At 48.5% G+C, this 20,354-nt stretch overlaps 1 protein-coding gene across 5 annotated transcripts in view; it reads right to left on the reverse strand.

Annotated features, from left to right (window-relative positions):
• Positions 1 to 1,698: 1,698 nt before the first annotated feature.
• Positions 1,699 to 20,354, reverse strand: part of FRMD4A (FERM domain containing 4A) — a 211,169-nt gene continuing 192,513 nt past the window's right edge. For 3 of the 5 annotated variants that reach the window (XM_072858165.1, XM_072858156.1, XM_072858174.1), the window contains exons 16-23: positions 19,054 to 19,176; positions 15,656 to 15,884; positions 14,399 to 14,455; positions 13,667 to 13,904; positions 13,077 to 13,241; positions 10,414 to 11,273; positions 7,756 to 7,852; positions 1,699 to 3,870 (exon numbers count right to left, since the gene is read on the reverse strand). In XM_072858165.1, coding sequence (XP_072714266.1) covers positions 3,768 to 3,870; positions 7,756 to 7,852; positions 10,414 to 11,273; positions 13,077 to 13,241; positions 13,667 to 13,904; positions 14,399 to 14,455; positions 15,656 to 15,884; positions 19,054 to 19,176 — 1,872 coding nt within the window. In that variant the 3' untranslated portion in view covers positions 1,699 to 3,767. Of the gene's footprint in view, positions 3,871 to 5,938; positions 6,024 to 7,755; positions 7,853 to 10,413; positions 11,274 to 13,076; positions 13,242 to 13,666; positions 13,905 to 14,398; positions 14,456 to 15,655; positions 15,885 to 19,053; positions 19,177 to 20,354 lie in introns of those variants that run through there. The other 2 variants (XM_072858189.1, XM_072858182.1) reach the window with 1 other exon arrangement.

Here is a 20,354-nt window from a genome sequence, read left to right on the forward strand (position 1 = left end):
TTTCCTGCAGTCAGGCCACCTGACAGCAAATGAGTGGATCCCTCCCGGAAACCCTGGCCAGCTGTGCGCACATCTGGACCGAGCATTTTGCAGAGGTGGCGGTGTGGTCGCCACAGTAAGGACTCCCCAGGCGCTGTGCCCTCCTGAAAAGACCACTGCAAGGTTTCATTTTGAAAATGCTTTAATAAGGAAGTGTTGACAACACCGTTTTGCAAAATGTAAAGGTAACTATACAAATTCTTAATACAAAAAGAATAAATTAAAAGCAGATCTTTTTTAATTCTGCAACTTTTTCTACAACATACATATTTTTTCCTTGATTACAGTTGAACAGAATCCAGTAAAATCATTTTCCATGCTCTAAAGTCAATTTCAGGAGAGACCTAATTTTTTTTTCTTCTTTTTTTTTTCTTTTTTTAAACTAGAGAGTCCATTTTACACAACTTGTAATAAAACTATTGACATTAATATATATGTAAAACTTTACATCTAGTTAACTAAGCAGTAACTGGTCATCTGATAGCACCTGAATGGGGATCGGCTATGCCTGAAACTAAAACTAATACAGAGTGAAAACAAATTGGACTGTTTCAACATTTCAACACTCGACTGCATATAATATCATTTAAAAATAAACCCTGCCTCCCAGCACGGCCCGGTGCGTAGACCGTACACCCGGCTCCTGGCTAAACAGAGGGAGCGTCAGACATGTCGACTAAGAACGCAATTGTAGCTTTATGTCAGATGGAGCCTTGAAAAATAAAAAAGTAAAGGAGGGGTTAAGTTGGTAGTCAAGTGCTTGTATATAATAGCTATGTATATACCCCTCCGTGTTATACTTAAATATGTTAATCTCATATGATTAACATTTTTATGTACATTTGTGTTTAATTGAATTGAGCTAAACAGTAAAACCTGTTTTACTTAATCTGTCTTTACTACCAGACTGGCTGCTCACGTGTGCCTTGATTGCAAAACAGAAAAGCAGAACACAAAGCAAAACTCAATCTGTTTCTAGAAAGCTTTTTCTCTACTCGAGCCTGTTTGCAATTCAGGCTAACCATTTTGGTTTTTTCCTAATTTCAGGGCTGCCACCTTTTAACCTTTGCTGCAAAACTGCAGATCTGGTCTTGGAGGAATTAATGTTTCTTCCTGTAGTGCCCAGAGGCCTCATAGTGCCGCTGTTGTTGAATTCTTTTTAATTAAAAGAAGGTACACATTAAAAAAAAAACAACCCAAAACCACTTACAGGGAAATTAAAAAGAAAACAGACAGTTGCTCAGAGCCCCTAAAAATCCGTGGGCTAAATTACTCGCTGCTGCTTGATTTGGTCCTTATTTAATCCTTTCACTTTAAGCTACTGAATCTTATCAGTAAATGTCACTAATTGGTACTATCTCTTATCCAGCTAAAAATCCAATTAGGAGCTTGAAATAATTCCCATGTTGAAGACCCCAAAGCACAGAGAGATGGTAAAAACAGCATTTTGCACGTCCAGATAAGGGGTGCAGGCTCACCGCTGTCTGTTCTTCCAGCAATCGGTTACGAGGCTTCAGTTACTGTCAAAGGGGGTTGTACTCCTGCGGTGATTCTTCGTGGAGGTCCAGAAGCACGAGGCTTGCATGGCTAGCTTTAAAAACCCCTTGCCAGTATAAAAAAGTATGCTCTTTTTTTTTTTTTTCCCAGGGGGATAATTCATTTATGCTTCACGTGTGAACATGAAAGAGTTTCCTTCCTGGCTCTGCCGTGGATTTCCCTGGACAAATAACAGCCTTTGCTGCTCATCGCTGTCCTCATCTCTGCAAGGCCACCTCCCTTGCCTTACCAGTGATGCGAGACAGCGGCGCAGCAGGCAAGCGCAGAGAACCGAAGCAAACATTTCTAATATGTGTTGCAGAACGGTATTCACACGAGCCGCTCGCAGTTTTAGAAACCCCATCACCTTTCCAAGCCTAATTACGAAGAACCCATTCTCTTTTAAAGCCTGGAATGCAGTTTTCCAGCAATCTTAATACCAAAAGGTGTGGCAGCCCCCCAAGTCGCCGTGTTTAATTTTCAACGTTTCGCCCTACTTTGTCTGGTAGACGCTATTGTTATTCTTGGAACACACACGCACACACACTCACACTTTTTGTTTCTTTTTTCCTTAAACTAAAGCTAACTTCAGTTTCTGCTTTTCACAAAGTAACCCCCTCCAGCCGTTTCTTTTAATGCCTTTCCCATAGGAAATCATCGTTTGCACGCACAAACGGGGGAAGGCCGGGTGCCCCCCCCATCTAGTGGCAATAAAAACAGCATAGCACCGCAGTGAAGACTAGACGTGCCAGCCTCAACATCCACCTAGATTGTGCACTTGTTCGTTACAAAAATGTCTTTGAGGCCTTTGAAAGTTCCATGGCTTGACATGTATAAAGCATTGCTCAAAAGTATGTGTAAACTTGCAGCTCCTTCCATGACGCTCTTGTACGATTCCTTTTGGCATCACTAGGCAGCTCTCGCTTGTGTCCAACACCTAATTTAGTTGCTTCTCTTTCTTGTGGTCGCTTCTTGCAATGGGAATATTTGCCTAGTCTGCTGGTTGTTAAACCCTGCTGCGGAGCCTTTCGGTTTCCCGACAGACCGGTTCTCCCACACAGCAGTACACTGGGTGACGAGCCCTTTGCTACACTGGTGCTAACAAGGGAAGATGAGTGGAACAGATATGTTAATGCAGCTTTACCTTACTGTGTCAATTAGATTGCGATGTGCTTTCCCTTTGATTTCACGTTAACGCTTTGTGCAGAAATAGATTAGAATTTATTGGCTGTATCTGTTTGTAGAAAGGTTTTTGGCAATTTTTATCTTCATCAGAGTAGTAAAAAAAAACCCAAACAAGCACAACCCCAACCTCTCTATGTATTGGTGTGCAACCTGTGCCAGCCACAGAGATGCTGTGCGTAGCAGTACTTGCCTCTGCTTTAGATAATGCCTTTGTAAACCTTGTTTGTCCAGTTTAATAGTAGCTTGTAGACAGCGATGCTGTGATACCAGCCCAGACCTCCAGTGTGTCTTCAGCACATTGGGTTATTTTACTTGCACGTAGGTGGGCTCAAAGCGAAGAAGGAAATGCCGTTTTACAGGAGGTGGTCGTGTCTGCCATGAGTTAAATGAGAGAGGTGTTCTTGTCACAAGAACTTGCTGAGCAAACTCATCCTGCTGACGTTGGTGTGGCGATCTTTGGCAGTGCAGATCTGATTGCAAGACTCCGATACGTCTTTGAAATGACGGGATTTTACTGTTTCGTAACAGATGTACTTTCAGGACTATGATATCCATTTCTCAGCCTCTATCCCATTTTGCCCCCCCTCCTCCCCTTTAAACTAATGCTCTGTTGGCTTCAGATCGCAGGTCATGGAAATCTTACTGCTGTTACATGCTGTGGAACAATAAGATTTGATGTAAGCCTTGAAAGGCTTCCATCGTTTCAAAGGAAAATAAATTTTTAAATTGCCGACTGACTATTAAGATGGCAGCTCATCTGCATCCGCTGTCCTGCGGGCCGCGGGAGGGATGTGCACCAGTCTGGCAATGGGATGCGCTGCAGTCCGTCACTGTCGCGGTGGATGTCTCAGGGCCAGTGTTCTGTAAATGTCGTCTTGAATTGCATCGTGAGAAAAGTGCTTAGAGTTGAAGCTGGTGCTGGGTGACAGTGCATCTGGGTAAGGCAAATGGGAGGCAGTGAGGTGATCTCAGAATGGCATTGATGTGATTAACTTGAGGTCAGGGGTTCACACTAGAGTCCCAGGCTTGGCTTTTTCCTGCCCATACCACTGGACGTCTGCTAATTCTGGATAGAGGGGAGAATCCAGGAAACAGCTATCGTTGTAGCTCCTGCAGGAGAAAGGAAACGTCATTAGGACAATGAGGCCTCCTGGGAAGTTCAGCCATGGCATAAAACATTGTATTATGGATGGGGAGGAATGCAGGATATTCACATTCGCATGCTGCAGGTACCCCCAGAGCTGATGTCTGGGGTGGGCTCAGCACGCAGGGCCCTGCCTTGACCCAGTTTGCTCTTGCTCGGCAGTCCCATCCCCCCCAGCAACCTGCCTGGTGCAAGGAGGCAGGAGAAAGCTGAGCTCCGGCAGCCTCTCCGCAGTTTTGGATGGTGCCTGAACAGCAACAGGCAGAGCTGTTGGTTTTTCAGCCCGCTGCTGGCCAGTGGCAGGGGCTTCATGAAGGAGATGCGCTACAAGAGAGCAGAGCCGCTGCCGCTGCTGGAGGGCGAGAGTTTGTGGCCGACCCCACCAGCTGTGCCTATCCCACCACCCACAGTACCACACCTGCCTCCGCTTTCTCTGTATGTGGCCTCTTCCCTCTGGGCGTACAGCAGCAGTGCTCTGCCTTGCCTAAAGGGCTCTGTCTTGCTTTCCTGCCCGGTAGTAAGCTGGTGTAAAGAGATTTTTAGTAGGATGCTCTTCAGGGAGCAAGTCTGCAGAGCAGCCCTCCCACTGTAGTACCTAGTGGGAACATGGAAGGAGGAGGGTGATGGTGCTTTTCTGTAGCACTTCTGCTCTGGGCAGAGGCTTGTGCATCACCTGGCAATCCCAGAGTTACGTGGCTTTCCAGGGATGAGCCAGGAAGCGACTAGTGAGAGGGTGCTAGGTCCAATGTGGAAAGGACCATGTTTTGTCATAGGTAGCCTAGTCCTAGTCCTCATCTTGCAGCACCTCTCTTGACAAGCTACTGCTTCTTTTGCTGCATGGCTTTTTGTTTGCTTGCACAGAGCAGATGAGACAGTTTATGGGAATTTTCTTTGCTATTTATCTTAAAGCTCCGATCAGGGTCAGCTCCTGGCTTAGTCTGCAAAGCTCCTTGCCAGAGGAAAACACTGAGGTCAAAATCTTGTTGATATTTTGAAAAGCGACTGCTGTACCTGCATAGTAATATTCAGAACTGATGTCTCTCCCTCACACTTTGATTTTAACCAACTTCCAAATAAGAGATTGTTTCGAGGCCAAAAGCGGGAGATGCATTTTCTGTCTGTTTACTGTGGGATTCTCACTCCTTCCTCAGCTCCCTCCCCACCTCGCAGGACTGATCTCACATCTGATGCAGTCCGGCAGTTCCTCCTTCCTCTGTCCTGTTTTCCACCTGGTTTCCCTGGGACCGGTGTCTGGGAGGAACCTGAGCAAGGGCGTCACCATCTGCATGTTAAAGAGCCATTTGTTTCCCAGCTCTGTGCTAGAGTACGGAGGTTATCTGTAGAAAGCTGGGCTTGAAATACTTGACAGATGCCAGCTGTGAATGGTTGTAGATTCAAATGAGAGTGTCAGACAGCGACAGCAGTGTAATTAAAATAGAAATACTCTGAGGGTGTGTTTGTTCCCTCCACCCTTCCCCCTTTGTCTTCCCACAGGAACGGGGCCAGGGTTGCTCCTTGTTCCATTAAACCTCGCTGCTGCTAACAGCCTCTGCTTCACAGCTCTGCTCTGTGGTAGGGAAGGAGGAGAAAGGGGTGCTCGGTGCCATGGCTGGAGCACTGCCGGGAGCTCAGTCCAGTTCCCCTGAGGCCCCCATTTACCCGAGCTCGTCTCCCCGCCACACTGCTCCCAGACTCTCCCTGCAGCACTTTGTCCACGCTGCTTTGAAACATCCCCAGCCAAAAATTTGTTGCTACTGCCTCCTCTCTGTGCCTGTTCAAGCTCTGCACGAATGCGGAGCGGGCTGGCCCAAAGTCCTTTTTCACAGGGGAAAGCGCCACAGCCACAAACTTGCTGAAAAGGCACAGAGAGGGCTTCGAGATGCTTTCAAGTTGTTCTTCCAAGAGCTGAAGGAAGCCTTGTTGCCAAACAAACAGGCACACAATTAAAAGGGCTGCTCCTCTGGGACAGCGGGATGCCGGTTATTTGCACTGTGTTCACGGACTATAAGGCAGAAGGATGAAAGAACAAAACGTTCCCTTACTATACCTCTATTCATCAGTACTTTGGTGGGTTGGAGACTGAGACTCATCCATAGTGGGTGAGTTGTCTGTTGCTTCTCTGAACAAAGGAGAGCAAAACAGGAGGAAAGAGGAGAGAGGAAATGTTAAAGAAAAGAAGTGACACAGACATTGTTATGAGCTTATTAATCCAGTGGGGAAACAAGTTGATGAATCATCTTTAGAAAAAGTTAGTGACACAAAAACATGTTGGGGAGAACTGTCAATCTTTTGAGTCGTGCTGGGAGGGCACAGCCTGCTTCTGCAGCAGGAGAGTTACACATCTAGTGGCAAACTTTATCTGCTCCTACTGTATTTATACATACACCTTGGGTGTTATGCTCAGGCATGAAATAAGTACCGATTTGTCTCCAGTTATTTTTGCACTGGGTTTGGCGCAGGGCCTAAGCTATAAATCCAGGTAACTTCACTTTCACCAGCTGAGAATTTGGCTTGATGCATTTTTGCTATGAGAGACAGGGTGCAGGAGTTTCCTTGAATGGAAAAATAAGAAAAGTTGGGATTTTCCACATTTCTCAGCTCACCAGTTTTACTTCTAATTATCGTGGAGATATTTAGAGGAATTAGGATTGGGATGGTGACTGAGACTAAGATTTGAGTCTAGACTCAAACCCTTAACAGTGGAAATTTCAGTGTACAGTAAAGATAGCTGAAATGGGACCAGAAAAATTCTCCTGTTCTAAAGCTGGAAGCACATGCAAAGACCCTGTGAGGCTGGATGTCAAATGTGTGAATTTAAAATCCAAGGTAGGCCTACCTAAGGGGTTTGTGGTTATGGTTCTCCTCATCTCCATTTTAAAGTGCAGTCAGGAGCAGCGCTGGAGTAAAACCAGAGGTCAAACTTGGTCATAGGTGACCAGAAGAAATTAAAGAGCATGAGATTTTCCAGTGGCTGCACAGTGAAATGTTTGCAGAATTACAAGTCCCAATTCACAACTCAGGGTATCGTATCTGTTTTCCTACTCTAGGGCCTGTGGTGTTTTGAGGACTGTCGTCTGAAACTTTCTAGCTGATCTCACCAGACTCAACTTAGATGCACAAATCTGGGACGTGCTGAGTTAGACAGGATCTGGAAATGATCTTTATTTTATGTGGCAGGACAGAATTACAGCATATTGCTAGAGAATACCCATTGGGAGCTTGCAAAAGGCTTTTTGTTTACTCCTGGAACTCCCTGCCTCACAAAGAGGTGCCAAAGAACCCAATTATTATATTTACATGAGTAATGGCTACCTGCATGTAATGACTCACACACGCTTTGGCGAAGCACGTTAAGTTAGTGGTAGCTGAAAAAAGATGCACTTAATAGTCATTAAGACACATTGCTAGGGAAAACCTAGCAGAAAAATGTGGTTGCTGCACACACAAATATGGTGGGCCCCTAACCTTGCCTTTACAACAAAGTCCTCCTTGGTCTGGACAGCCAGCTAAGTGATGGTTGCTAAAAAAAAGATCACCTATTTTGACATATGGAAAATTGGAGGAAGGAGGCTGTCCAAGCAGGAAGAACCTGCAAGGCTTCTTTCCCTGTGAATCTGGCACTGCTTGGAGCAGGGCTGCTGGGCGTGGATGGCACTGCCATGCCTTGGTCAGCCTAAACTAGAGCTCCACCGCTACAAGAGCATGGGTGGGAGGCTGGAAATGGTATAGGCTATTGAGAACCTGGAAGATGTTCCCCGTACCTGTGCTGTCCCTTTGCTTGTGTGCAGGGAGGTTTTTCTCACCGGCACTGAGCGAGGTGAATTCTCTAACCTGATCCCACAGACACTCACCCAGTCTGCCATGTGAGAATGTGGTGGGGACTGCCCGGCGGCGTGGCTGCTAGTTCACTTGATGGGGTTGAACTCCTCTGGCTGTGAGGTAAGGCAGCTGAAAAACAACCAAAGGGTGGAGAAAAATAACTGGTGAGGTGAGGGTACAAGGGTCAGGGTGGTTCAGAAGCATCAGCTTGTCAGACCAGCAGAAACATGTCCTGCTGCAAGTAAACACAGCTTGGGAGTCAGACCTCATCCTGTTCCTGGATGGTTGTGCCCGAACGCGGCACGGGAGCAGCCAGCCTGGTGCTGACACTGCTGCGTGTCACGGGCTGGATCCGTCCTCAGCTCTGCAGGAATGCTTTGTTTCAGCCTGGCTTCCAGCTGAATACAACAACCCAGACTCTCCCGAGCCCTGCCTGGGAAACACTGCACCTCTCCCATCATGAAAGCTAATCCATTTTGCTGCTGCCTGGACTGGCAGGACCTGGCTGTGCCTCTCCACAGGACCTGAACTGGAGGAGCCCAGCCTGTCGGGCTCAGCCTCCTGCTTCCAGGGGTGGTGGGAGATGCTCTGTGTCCCTAGGAGCCAGAGCTGGCAGTGTTCACGTATGCTGGTACGTGAGTCTGGTACGTACGCTGCTTCGGGTGCAAAGGAGGAAGACAGCTCTGAAGATTTCAAAAGCTACAACTACCTTTCACTGTGCATCTGTAATAAACTGAAGTTGGGCTTTGCTGACCCGACTACTATGGGACCAGAGGAAGGCTTATCTTACTTCAATGAAGATAGAAGCAAGCTGAACTGAAAATGTACCATTGGCAGTGGTTCTTGGGGAAGCTTCCCCAGTGAGAATCTAGCTAAGAAATCCACCTGACTGATCTTTCCTCCTCCTCAAGTCCATACAGAGCTGACCCTCCGAATTTAATATATGCCTATAAGTATGATCCTCTTTGAAGGACAACATGAAGTCCAATAGACTTATTAGCTAGGGCAAATCAGCTAAAATGATGGATCCCCTTCTGTGCTGTTAAATTCTTTAGCTGCTGCCAAGTGGCACTTCAAGAGAAAAACAAATTTTAATCTGCTCCTTGGAGCCGACAGCCCCTGAGGTCAGTATCCTCCCACAGCTGTAATTGGGAGCTGACTCTGAACACAAAACCAACCTGTGCTGCCAACTGGTCACAAGCAGCTGTGGTTACTGAGCACACTTGCCACTGTGCTGCCCAGATATCACATTTAGATGTAAAGACCCAGGTGGGTGGGGGAACGGACTGACTGACAGCAGTTTTTACATGCTCTCCCCTCAACCCCACCATTTTCCTTTCTAGATTACCTAACTGAACTGGTGTGGTTTCCAAAGCTAAGCAAGGCAAAGCTTTCCAGCGTTCAAGCGTTTTGTGTTGCTGGGTGGAACAGAAATGCTGCTTAATCAAAGGGGGGAAGACAGATTTTCATATGGAAACACAGGACGGCTCCAGCAGCTACTCGATTGTGTCTCAGTCCACACCTGGGCCTCCTGCGAGTGGTGGCATCACACAATAAATCAGCCTCTTCTCAGGCAGCTGTTGGTGGCCCACGAGGAGCCTGGTGTCACACCACCTCTCTGACTCCATGCTGGAGTCAGCAGTGAATACAAAGCCTCACTGGTGTCAGCGTGGTGGTCACTGTGGACCAGCCACGATGCTGGGATGTCAGAAGGCCAAAAGCCAGCACGGGTGGACGATGCACTGGTCTGCTCAGGGAGGCGCAAGGGCCGGCGACAAGCGAAGCCGGAGCAATGGTGTCTCATGCCAGGCCTGAGGCACGTGGAAGGGTGGGGATGGGCTCTGTGCAAACTCTGATTAACCAGCAATCCCATCCACGCGGGGCTGGATTCAGGTTTTTAGCAAGTTCTTGATCTATCCAAACTGGCTTGTCCAGCAGTGACTGATGGCCAGTAAATATTTAACCTTGGACCGTTTCATAACACATAGTAGCCTCCTCAGTTTAATGAATTTGACTGTTTTCTTACCATTTAATATTAACAGCACAGAGGAGTGCAAAGCTCTGTACATGACAGAGAGGCATAATACTGCACAGACTTAAGCGCTCTGCATTTCAGGATGTTATCAGCACAGCTACTGGAGCTGCATGGGAAAACCAAGTCTCAGCAGTGCACAAAGATGTCATCGCTCAAACATTTTTGCAGGGGGCGGAGGGGCTGGGATGCTCCCCACTTAACCTTTCTCATGCTTTTGGTGTTTCACTGAGGACATGCATTCTCCTAGTCTGTGCCCAGCCCCCTTCATCGCTCCCCTTGCCGTGATTACTAAGAGTGACCCCTCGCCGTGGTTTCTCCACGTTCGGCCCCTAGTGCCATCACCCAAAACCCAACTGCACTCTGAGGAAAGACCTGGCAACAACGGGGCTTTGGTCCCTCCCTGTCTTTTGAGCCCATCATTGCAAAGTGACGATTTCCATTCATCAAAATGGAAAAAAATTCTCACCCGATGAGTGTCTCTGACAAGGCTTGCCCCCCCAGTGTTACGCCTACAGGCTTGGTGAGCAGCATGCGAAGGCCAGATAACGTGCTATGGTCTGGCATTGCTCTCTAGCTGGGGTGTAACGCCTGGCAGGAATCTGGGTTGCATGAAGCCCCTGTCCCTCCCGCCCCTTTGCCCAGGGCTGTCTCTTACCTGATGTTGCTTTACACATCTGAGGCATTCTCGTGACCCGGCTGTGTGCCACAAAGGTGCTTTGTGAAGATGTGCTGTACTGGGAGCTGCTGTCCGAGGAAGTGGAGCTCGTGTGCGAGAGGCGGCTGTGCTCCTTGTGGGAGGCCGTGGACCGCTGGTACCAGAGCCGCAGCTCGTCCGACACGGCAGTCCTACCCGAGCCTTTCTCGTGGCCCTCCCTGCCCAGAGATGGAGTCCTTATGATTTGGGAGCGGGAGGGGGTGAGCCTGACGGAGTCCACTTCATCCCCGTGCCAGTTCTCCTTAAACATCCCCCCCGCTGTGTAGGAGTTAGAGGTTTTGAATTGTGCTTTCACGCTGTAGTGTCCCTCCTGGTCATTCTCCAGGCTCCGCACCACCACAGGTGTGGAGCTGCCCTCGATGTACAGGGGATACTCTTTGATCCTGTACTGGGAGGAGGGTTGGCTCTGGCTGTGCAGGTAGACGCGGTGGTGCCCCGTCCCGTTCCTTGCAGCCAGGTTGGGCATGCTCCCTGAATTGGAAGAGACCAGGTTGCCTGCTGATTTGTGCCTTTGCCTCTGCCGCTCTCTGGCTTTTGACGGGGAGTCCTCTGCCAGGGTGGAGTAGTTGGGGTTCATCTGAGCAGGGTAGTAGTGCTCAGAGCTGGAATGGCTGGTGCAGGAAGAGCAGTCATCCATGGGGTCAGAGCCATTACTGCTACGAGTCCTTGGGGTGTAGAAATCAGGGCTCCCTGTCTCATTTTCTGACCCGAGGAGCTTGCCTTGCGACTCCAAACTGGAGCTCCGGTGTCTAAAGTGCTGAGCTAGGCTGTGCAGCCTGGTCGGGCTGATGTCTACTGACCTGCAGGTACCAGGAAAAAAATACAGGCTGGTAAGTCAACAGGATGAAGCACTCCCCATCCCCTCCTGCACACAAGGCGAGCTTCACAGGCAAGGAACTATGAGGGCACTGAGAACCTGGACCCCTCCAGCACTGCGTGGGGCTGCCGGCTGCAAAGCAACCTGCTTCCCTGCTGCAGGGTTCAGGGTGATTAGGTCCTATTCCTGGTCCTCTCCAGTCTCCCTGGTGGTGGCATTCAGTCTGCAGCACCACATGGGACATAAACCCTTGCCCAGCCCGATTCCTCTGTGGCTTGCCACCCTGGGAAGGACCCAGTTTGAAGGGCAAAACCTGGAGACCTCAAGCCCCAACTTTGCTGGTGTGGCCCTGTAGCAGAGCTGTTTGAATCAGCACCATCCCTGTGCTACCAGGTTCACCTTGCTCCAGCTCTGCAAATCCTGAGACAGCCTCAAAGGTGGTGGGATTCCCTTGCAAGTGGCCTGTGAATGCCCTGCACAGATACAATCCACCTGGTGCGAAACAGACAGACTGCCCATACTTAGCCCAGAATGCAGTGATTTCTCCACTGGCCTTTGAAAAAGTCACCTCTGTCAAGTGGCTAGGTTTTACCAGGGCCCAGCCATGGATAGCACGTGTAGGACTGTCAGCAGGTGACAGCCCTTCAGGCAACCACTCTGAATCGCAAGTTTTCAAGGCTCGATTCACGGCCAAGTCTGGGTGGTCTCTATTCACCCCGGCTGTTTGGAGAGCTCCAGTCATCCGTTCAAGGAGCAGGAAAACCCCGCGAGGAGTCATACACCTGCATGACAGATGGCCAAGGCCAGGGCATGCAGCTCATGAATGAGCCACAGACTGAGCAATGGTTGTCAAACACCCAAACGGCTGTTACCCCGTCAAGGCCACTTCTCAAGCCCTGTGCCAGGCTTGTTTCTCACGCAGCTTGGCTCCAGTGTTAACAAACATTGCACTCTTGAAAGATACTCTCAGCCAAAAACTTGTAACAAACAACCCAGGGCCTTAATGCCTTGTATCGTCTCTGCCTGGGTCTGATGTGTTGGCATGACTCTTGATTTATGCCGAGCTAAATGATGTTAGCGCTACCCCTTAGGGCAGGATACCTAACAGCACACAGCTTTGGCTCAGCTCTGCTTCCTGCAGTGTCCATGGAGTTTGCCACGAGAGCAAAACAGCAATGAAGCTGAAGTGTTTGTAGAAATCCTGCTGAAAACTGGAGTCAAACTGGGCCATATCAAATCACTTTCCTTACACACTTCAGCTCTTTCCTCTGTCAACCCTGGGCTTATTCCACTGCCACCTGGATCCTTGGGTGGATTGCTTTATACAGGCTCTCTCTCCGCATAAGATCACACGTGTGCAAATATTTTAGTATGAGACAATTAACACTACCCAACATTTTGTATCAGACAGAAAACATGTTATCTCCAGCTGGATCCATGCAGGAATTTACTGCAGAATTTAGCAGTAGCACCACATCCCTTTTAAAAGTGGCATGGGGCTTGTAGTGCCTATAAACAGTCCCTGAGATTAAAGGTCCCAGTGGAAGAAAAGCTTGATTACTTTGAGAGGGAGATGAGGGGCAGGATCACATTTATCTGAAGTGATTTCAGGATCTCGGTTCAGGAGAGATTCCCTACTGGCAACAGTACTTGAGCCTCTGATGTGAATAGGACTGGTTTGTGTCCTTTCGGGAACGGGGAATTAATTAATATCCTGGGGGAAGGATAAAGCAAAGAATATTTATTTCAGGGTAAGGAAGGTGAGACTGGAGCTGGGAAGACTTACCGTGTGGAGTGGACATAGTGCGGACTGCGTACCCGTAGATCCGGCGTCGATGGCATGCTGGACTGGGAGTTCCAGTGGGGAAGGGTCCGGATGGGGCTGTTCTGCAGCGAGCTGCTCCCTCCCGCCTCGGCACAGCTCCCGGTGCTGGGGAACCGCTTGTGACTGCTGCAGAGCAAACACCCTGCTTCAGTTCCGGGCAGGAATTCGGGGAAGGGGCTCCCATGCCTCTTTCTAGATCTCAGGCATGTGCCTGTGATCTCATGGGGGTGAGCGGGAGTTGGGTCAGCTGCTGCTCTGAGCTGTGTCCCAGAGTTTGTACTTCTGCAGTAGCCGGAGGTCAAGGCCAAGCCCTGTCAAAGCCCTCAAGTGATCCACCATCCTTCCTTTCTAAATGTTTTTTAAAATAACATTGAGATACCAAGCAGCAGTCATGTGGCTGCAGCCTATTTTTATGACATGCCTATTGGCCAAAACACCTAAAAGTCTCCTTTTGGTAAGGGACAGCTTTGTAAATTTTGAAAGGGCTCACACCTGTCCCTCCTGAAAGCAGAGGGTATCTCTGTGATGGAGCTTGAAGATAGCTGGCTCACCTGGAATGACTGTGTGAAGAGCGTTTCTTGACCTTCTCATAGGGTTCATCCAAGGATGACTCGCTCCACATCTTGGGTTTGATGGGGGACTTGTCATAGTCATTGCGGTGGTAATGCATTTGGCGGAGGCCTTCCAGCGACTGCGGAGGAGGCGGCCTGTTGTGCAAGGGTGGCCGGGGAGGGAGTCCTTTGTGTGGGGACTGGAGAGGGGATATTGTGCTGGTGACCTGAGAATCCTCTGTGAAGGGAAGAAGGGAGAGAGGTGATGGCCATGTGATACCTCCAATGGCAACACAACCCCAGGGGACACCATCACACCTCCAGAGCCTGCTTCCTTGCCCCGCTTCCCCTGGTTGCGTTCAGGAGCAACCTGAAGACCTGACTTTCAGAAGTGCACCAGCTGATATTCCCATTTTGTGAGGGAACGGCCAGCAAGAATGTGTGATGCACTAAAACAATTGAAACCTTAAGAGAAAATAAGGGGGCATTCTGGGCCTGTCTTTGGAAAGAATTCAGAGCAGTAACCATGGCAATACTCACTGCTCCAGGCCTGATGTCTGTCTACAAGTTAGAGTCAGGGGAAACCGCTCTCAGTCCAGAGCATTTTTGGTACTGGGAATTTTGGGTGGATTATTACACAGAACAGTTCCTCCATTTTGAGTGTCAATCAGGAGTTCACACATCCTTCCCTGTTTCCTTCCTGCCCTCTAGAACATATAGCAGCCAACATACCATCCTCAAGAACAAGGGCATCCGAGAGAGAGCTGTCTTCACTGGCAATGTTTCCTTCTGAGGGGAAGAAAATATAAAGATGGTCAGATGGTCCCGAGAATCACAGTGACTGAGTGCTGAACTGCACCGTGACCTTCGTCCACTGAGTCTTAAGCAGTCATCCACATCTTCCTCCTCACATAGCTGAGAGGCAAGATTCCTCTAAACAACTGACTCAGCCCACTCTCAGTCTCAGAGGGCAGAGCTGCAAGCCAGGTCTCTCACTAGCAGGCTGCCTTTCAAGGAGCTGCTAACTCTTTTCAATTAATGGGGATTAAGACTGAGTCACAATGGAGAGCTGAGATCCCCAGAGGATGCAAAATGGCACGGTGCCATTAGCGAGATTTATATCTCGGGTCTTAAGGACTCTGGGTTTGATCTTTGTCTTCTTAAAATGATCATCCTGTTGCTAACTAAAGGCCCACACTAGGTACCAGTTTTGTGTAATTCAGGGAAACGCTTTCTGAGCATCCTCTGTAGCAGCAGAAGCTCTCACGTCCTTGGCGTGCACACGTCTGAGCCGCCTCCCCCATCCCGTGTCCTCACGGCTGTCTGTTATCCCTGACTGCAGTGCAGCTTGGTACCCAGGTCACAAATACAGCAGCTCTAATCTCAGTTCCTGCTACAAAGGCACAGAGAAAAGCTCTGCAAGTCAAAGGGAAATCAGCAAGGGAGAAAGAATCACAGCAGAAAGTTAATGGATTTCATGAAAAACCAATCAACAACCCAGTAAACCATAAAGTGTCCTGAGAATTACATTGTAAAAAAGAGAAAAAGAAAAAAAGCATTTGAACACAGCAATGATACTGCTACCACTTTGATTTTACAGATGCCTTTCAGCTAGAGAGCTCACCCCAATCTGCTAACATTAATTACATTTGTACAGCACCACTCCGGAGGAGACGTTAACAGAGTGATTTTATAGGTGAACAAAGGAGTCACAGTCTGCTTTCCTGACATGCTTATAATCTACAGCGTGACACTGCTTCTTGTGCTGTGAACCAGCACATCCCTAATGCACGGCACGCAGCCCAGACACCCATCTGACAGCACACTGGTATGGGAAAGGACAACCCAACTGCCAGCACCCGTGGAGTCAGGAGAGGGAAGAGGAAGGAGGGGAAATCTGTGCCTCAAGCCACAAGTTCAAGGCAAGAATTTTGCTCCCTGCCCTCCACAGACCCTTCAGCAATGCCGTGGGCACTGAGCCCCACTTACCCTCTATGATCAGGGAGGCTCTCTGGGTTGGCTTCTTTCCAGATTTGATGCGATACTCATTGATGGCGTTTTCAATCTCCTGCAGTTTCTTCAGGGCATTCAGGTAGGATGTCTTCCTCTGTTTCTTCAGCTTTTTGCTGACGTTCGGGTCGCTCGCCAAGCGCCGGGCAGCCTCCGTGATCTGGGACTGAATGGCAAACTCCCTCTCCAGGCGCTCCAGCTCTGCCTCCTGGGGAAAGGCAAGTGGATTCTGGCTACCACCAAACTCTCCCGGCCCGGCTATGGGGAAGCTCCCCCTGAACCTGGCCAGTGGCCTCCAACCTAGGCTCTCCATCCGCAAAGCATCCACGATCATGATGCTACCCCCATCTCGGGGCCTCCCTGAACATACCCATCTCACCTTCATCTGTTCACACGAGTGCCTGGGAGCACGGCTGGTGGAAGGGATGACCCACAGAAGGAAGACATGTGTGCTCCAGCCCTAACCCCGCTGTGCCACTTGGCTTTTCATGCAGTCCAATATGGCCTATTTCAACAGTGCTCTACCGCTGACACATTAATCCTTTTACACCCATCTTATGGGTAATACCTGCCTCCCACCCGCTCCTTCTCCCTGTTTCCTATCTCCGTATTTGAGCCCCATTTGATATGAGTGCTATGTATTGATGCAAAGCTACAGCTTTAACCTTCCTGACAGGTTTGCTGACACCCACCAAACTCTTGGGGGTAAAAAAGCTAAAGATGGGCTAATTCCTCCCTGGTGTATGGCCGTCAAAATCCATGGGAGAGTATGCACTGAAGTAATTACGTGCTGCTGCAACTGATTGCACCAGAAAATTGTCTCCTCGAGTTACAAGCCAGGAGGGTGATTTCAGAGCGAACAGTGTGTAACAGCAAGCTTTCTGTATGACAAAAAGGACTACTGTCTCCAACATTAGCCCTGGCAGGGTCTCAGCTGAGTTTTTAAATGCAACCAGGTATACCCTGGAAGCTACCTACTGATTTTTAGTTATCTTCCAAAGTCAAGGGATTTAAGCCAATTTATGCCAATGCAGAGGCTGATATAGAGCTTCCTGGTCTGCACCGGGAACCCAAGCTGTGAGGTACTTGCTAATCTGCAACGGATCTGGCTACCTTCCCCAGCTCGATGGAGTTTTTGGTGTTAGTCTGCTAGAAAGGGGAACACAGTACATGGCAAATTAGGGAAAAAATGATGAGCTTTTTTACTTCTAGTGAGTGGTGGGAGTTCAGATCGCAAGCACTGACAGCCATATATTCACGGAGATCCCCATTACGCAAATTTGAATCCTTTCTCTTCATTTAGCAGCAGCATATGCTGCAAGAGCTGATGCTGTGGGAATTAATCAGACTGAAGTCATTCTCTGAAGTTTTTATTCTGGGCTTCTGGCTTAAAAAAAATCCCTTTGCTGTCAGTGGTGAGTCAGCATTGCCTTGAATCTATAATTATCATTTCCCTCACTTTACTGAAGACTGAACCCACTCCCCATCTTTTTAATAGATCCCTTTTTGCTTTGAAGATTTTATAAGCTCTATCAGCACCAAACTTATTAGAAGTGAATTTGACACCACAGAGCTTTAAGGCCTGGAACCTGGTTCACTGCCTTCTGGCAAAATCCTTCCCACAGTCAGGAATTACAGACCAGGTAGAGGCGATTACCAAAAAATACAATAGGACTCTTCCCTGCAAGTCTTGCTCTGACAAAGCTCTTACTAAAGGTACAGAGAGTTTGATGTGAGCTGTCATTTCAGACCTTCACAGATTCAGTTCTAAATCATTCAGTCTACCTTAGAAAAAACATATTCATTTTCCTTCTGGCCATAATTGTCTATTTTCTTCCAATGAGGCCACTATAAATAAAGCCTCAGAAAATGAAGGCTATCATCTGCCTTCAGATGGAAGTGCCTTGCTTCAGGTCCTTGTCACAGTTGGTAATATCAGTCCTGGACTTATGTGACTGAGCGATTATTTCACCTTTTGTTTTAAATTGAGTTTCTAGTGTTTGCACTTGCTGAAAAGCGCATGAAAGTCATCGCTGGCTTCTCTAAATGCTCTCAAACTGGCAGCCAAATAAACACAGCTCAACATCATTCTTTGAGAACAGAAATTTATGGTTTTCAACACAGTCTTAAAGTTTGTCAGATGAAAAGGGAGGTAGAGAAAAGCTGAGTCAGCATGTTTGGATTGCTGATGCCAAAAGGCAGAGTGCCTGCAATGGGGAGGAGCTGCTTTACCTTCATGCTCTCCTCACCTAACTCTGCCACTGGAATAAGGAGACTCCTCACCTGCTGGCCCCAAAAGCTGCCTTGTAGCAGTAAGATCTGGGAAGCTGGAGATCAGGTTATAACCAAGCAGCCAACAGACTTCAGGGGTTTTAGGAGTAACTCAGCTAAGTCGTGCTTCCCTTTGAAAAGCTTAATTAAATGTGCTAGTTCATGAATATTTGACTTCAGTGGAATTCCTCTCCCAGGCTCCATTGAGAACAAAACTAAAGAGCTCCAGCTGTTTATTTTTTCAGCAGAAGGAAAATGCCAACAAAACGACAAACGGTTAATTCCCTGGCTGAACGGAGCCTTAAACCGCACAGTCACACCAGCTTCAGTCTCTCCTCTTACAAAAATAAAAAGGAAACTCAAGACTGGAATATACACAAGTGTCTTGAGACAAATGCGCTTCTGCAGACAATAGCTTTTCTGTGAATCCGGTCCCGCCTTACAGCTGCTGCAGGCCTGTTTTCGCAGCCACAGTTCAGGGCACTGACCCAGCACATTGTGGGAGCAAGGGAAGAGAACAAATACTCCCTGGCAAACTTAGAAAAACATAATTCCAGCTTCCCAAAGGTAGGGACGGAGGCTCTTTTGTTTAAGGACTGGGGAGCAAAATGCTTTCATCTTGCTATTGCAGGGCTAAGATGGATAATTGCGATGCTTTTCTCCCTGCTAGGGCAGATCTGAATTCGGAGTGCTACTGAAGCGGAAAGCAAGTGGCTGTTTGCAATAACAACACAGGGCAACAGCAGGGCTCAGGTGGCTCAAGGGGCTCCTGATGTGCTCCCTACTCACAGAAGTCACTGCACTTGGTCACCAGAGCGCTTGGACTGTCATGGTCCAGTTGGTCACCCAGGCTATTTCTGTTACCTCTGGCAAAGCCAGGGCTGAGCTTTGAGGGTTTAACCTTCACTCTGAGTCTGAACTAAGGGCACCAGCTCTCTTGCTGCTTCCCTGTTCTGATGGATATTATAAAAAAAGGCACCGTGATCAACTACAGTCATTTAAAACAAAAATGACTGTAAGACTGATGGTTCCTATGTGATGCACGCTGGACATCTTAGAGACCCGAGGTGGGGACACAGGGCTGGAAGGGAAGGGCACAGCCTCACCTCTCCCTTAGGCAGGATTTTCTGCTCATCCAGTTTAAAGGCAGTTCCTATTCTTCTCCTTACAATAGGCGGCTCCTCCCCAGGATCTAGGGGGTACTCTCGTGGCAGCTTTCCTGTGAGCTCCTGTAAGAAGAAAATGCTGTTAGTGATCTGGGAAATCCTGCAGGAGAGCAAAGCACAACACCACTCTTGAACTGTGACCATAAAATGACAGGTGTTCATTAACAACATATCCAGTTCACCCAGCTGATAAACATACAGGAGAGCACCCAGCCCTGCAAACTCATCCCGGGACCTGACACTGAGGGTGGGGAACTTTTCTTTAACCTGTGTATGAATACAGATTTTTGTGGCCTGCCCAGGGTGGGTCTGTAGGTGGTGCCCATCCCTAGGGCGTTGGGGCCTGAGGCTGAACAGACTGCAGCACACATGCTTTCATGTCTGCTGCAGGGAGAGCAGGAAAGAAGAGCCTCTATCTGCTGAGCTACTTCTGAGAAGGGAGTGAGCAGATCCAAGAGCTTTCACGCAGGATGCAGGTCTGCTGAGTCAAAAAGCTCCACTGGCAACAGCTGTGCAGGTTATGACCCGCACAGAAAAACATTCCCACCTGATTCATGATGTGTCTGGGAGGAATGCACTGAAAATGGCCACTAAAAGCGGTGCCTGGTACCTCATTACCTGTCTGATAACACTTCATGTATCAGAGCCCCTTACAAACCCCGGTGATGTCATGGGCAGCTTTGGAGCAATAGTAGATGATGCTTTGTCAGACTGATGGGGTCATTTGCAAAGATTTGTTCAAAATCTGAAGCAAACCCCACAGAACTGAGGAATATCTGGAACACAGGAAGCAGCAAGTGCCAATATTGATGTTAATGCTGTGGGTTTTTTCTTCCCTGGACTACACAATACAGCCACACATATCTGAATTGAAGGCATTCAAATGCCTACAGAAAAAGGCAGGAGCCTCACTACGAGCACAGCCCGACTCCTTGTACTCAAAAGTTTCCCCATGAAGGACAAAAGGCTTTTGTGTTCCTTAGCATCAGCCTTGAGAGGATCCAGCTGGCAGAGTAACCTAAATCATCTGAATCCCAAAGAACAGCAGCTGACCTTAATGTGAGTGAGCGCGAGTGCGCAGCTCAGGCCCCTGCCTGCCCCGGCCTCTCCCCTGCTCCCTAATGGGGTTTTTCTTTCTACTCTTTTCAGGTCACGAGGAAACAAGGACCTGGCCTTTTCAAATCCTTCCTTTGAGCAGTTCCCAGCAAAATGGGTTTGCAGCACAGCTCTGTGCCGACGTG

The sequence above is a fragment of the Ciconia boyciana genome, chromosome 1 (genome assembly GCF_034638445.1).
Source record: "Ciconia boyciana chromosome 1, ASM3463844v1, whole genome shotgun sequence".
Lineage (NCBI taxonomy): Eukaryota > Metazoa > Chordata > Aves > Ciconiiformes > Ciconiidae > Ciconia > Ciconia boyciana.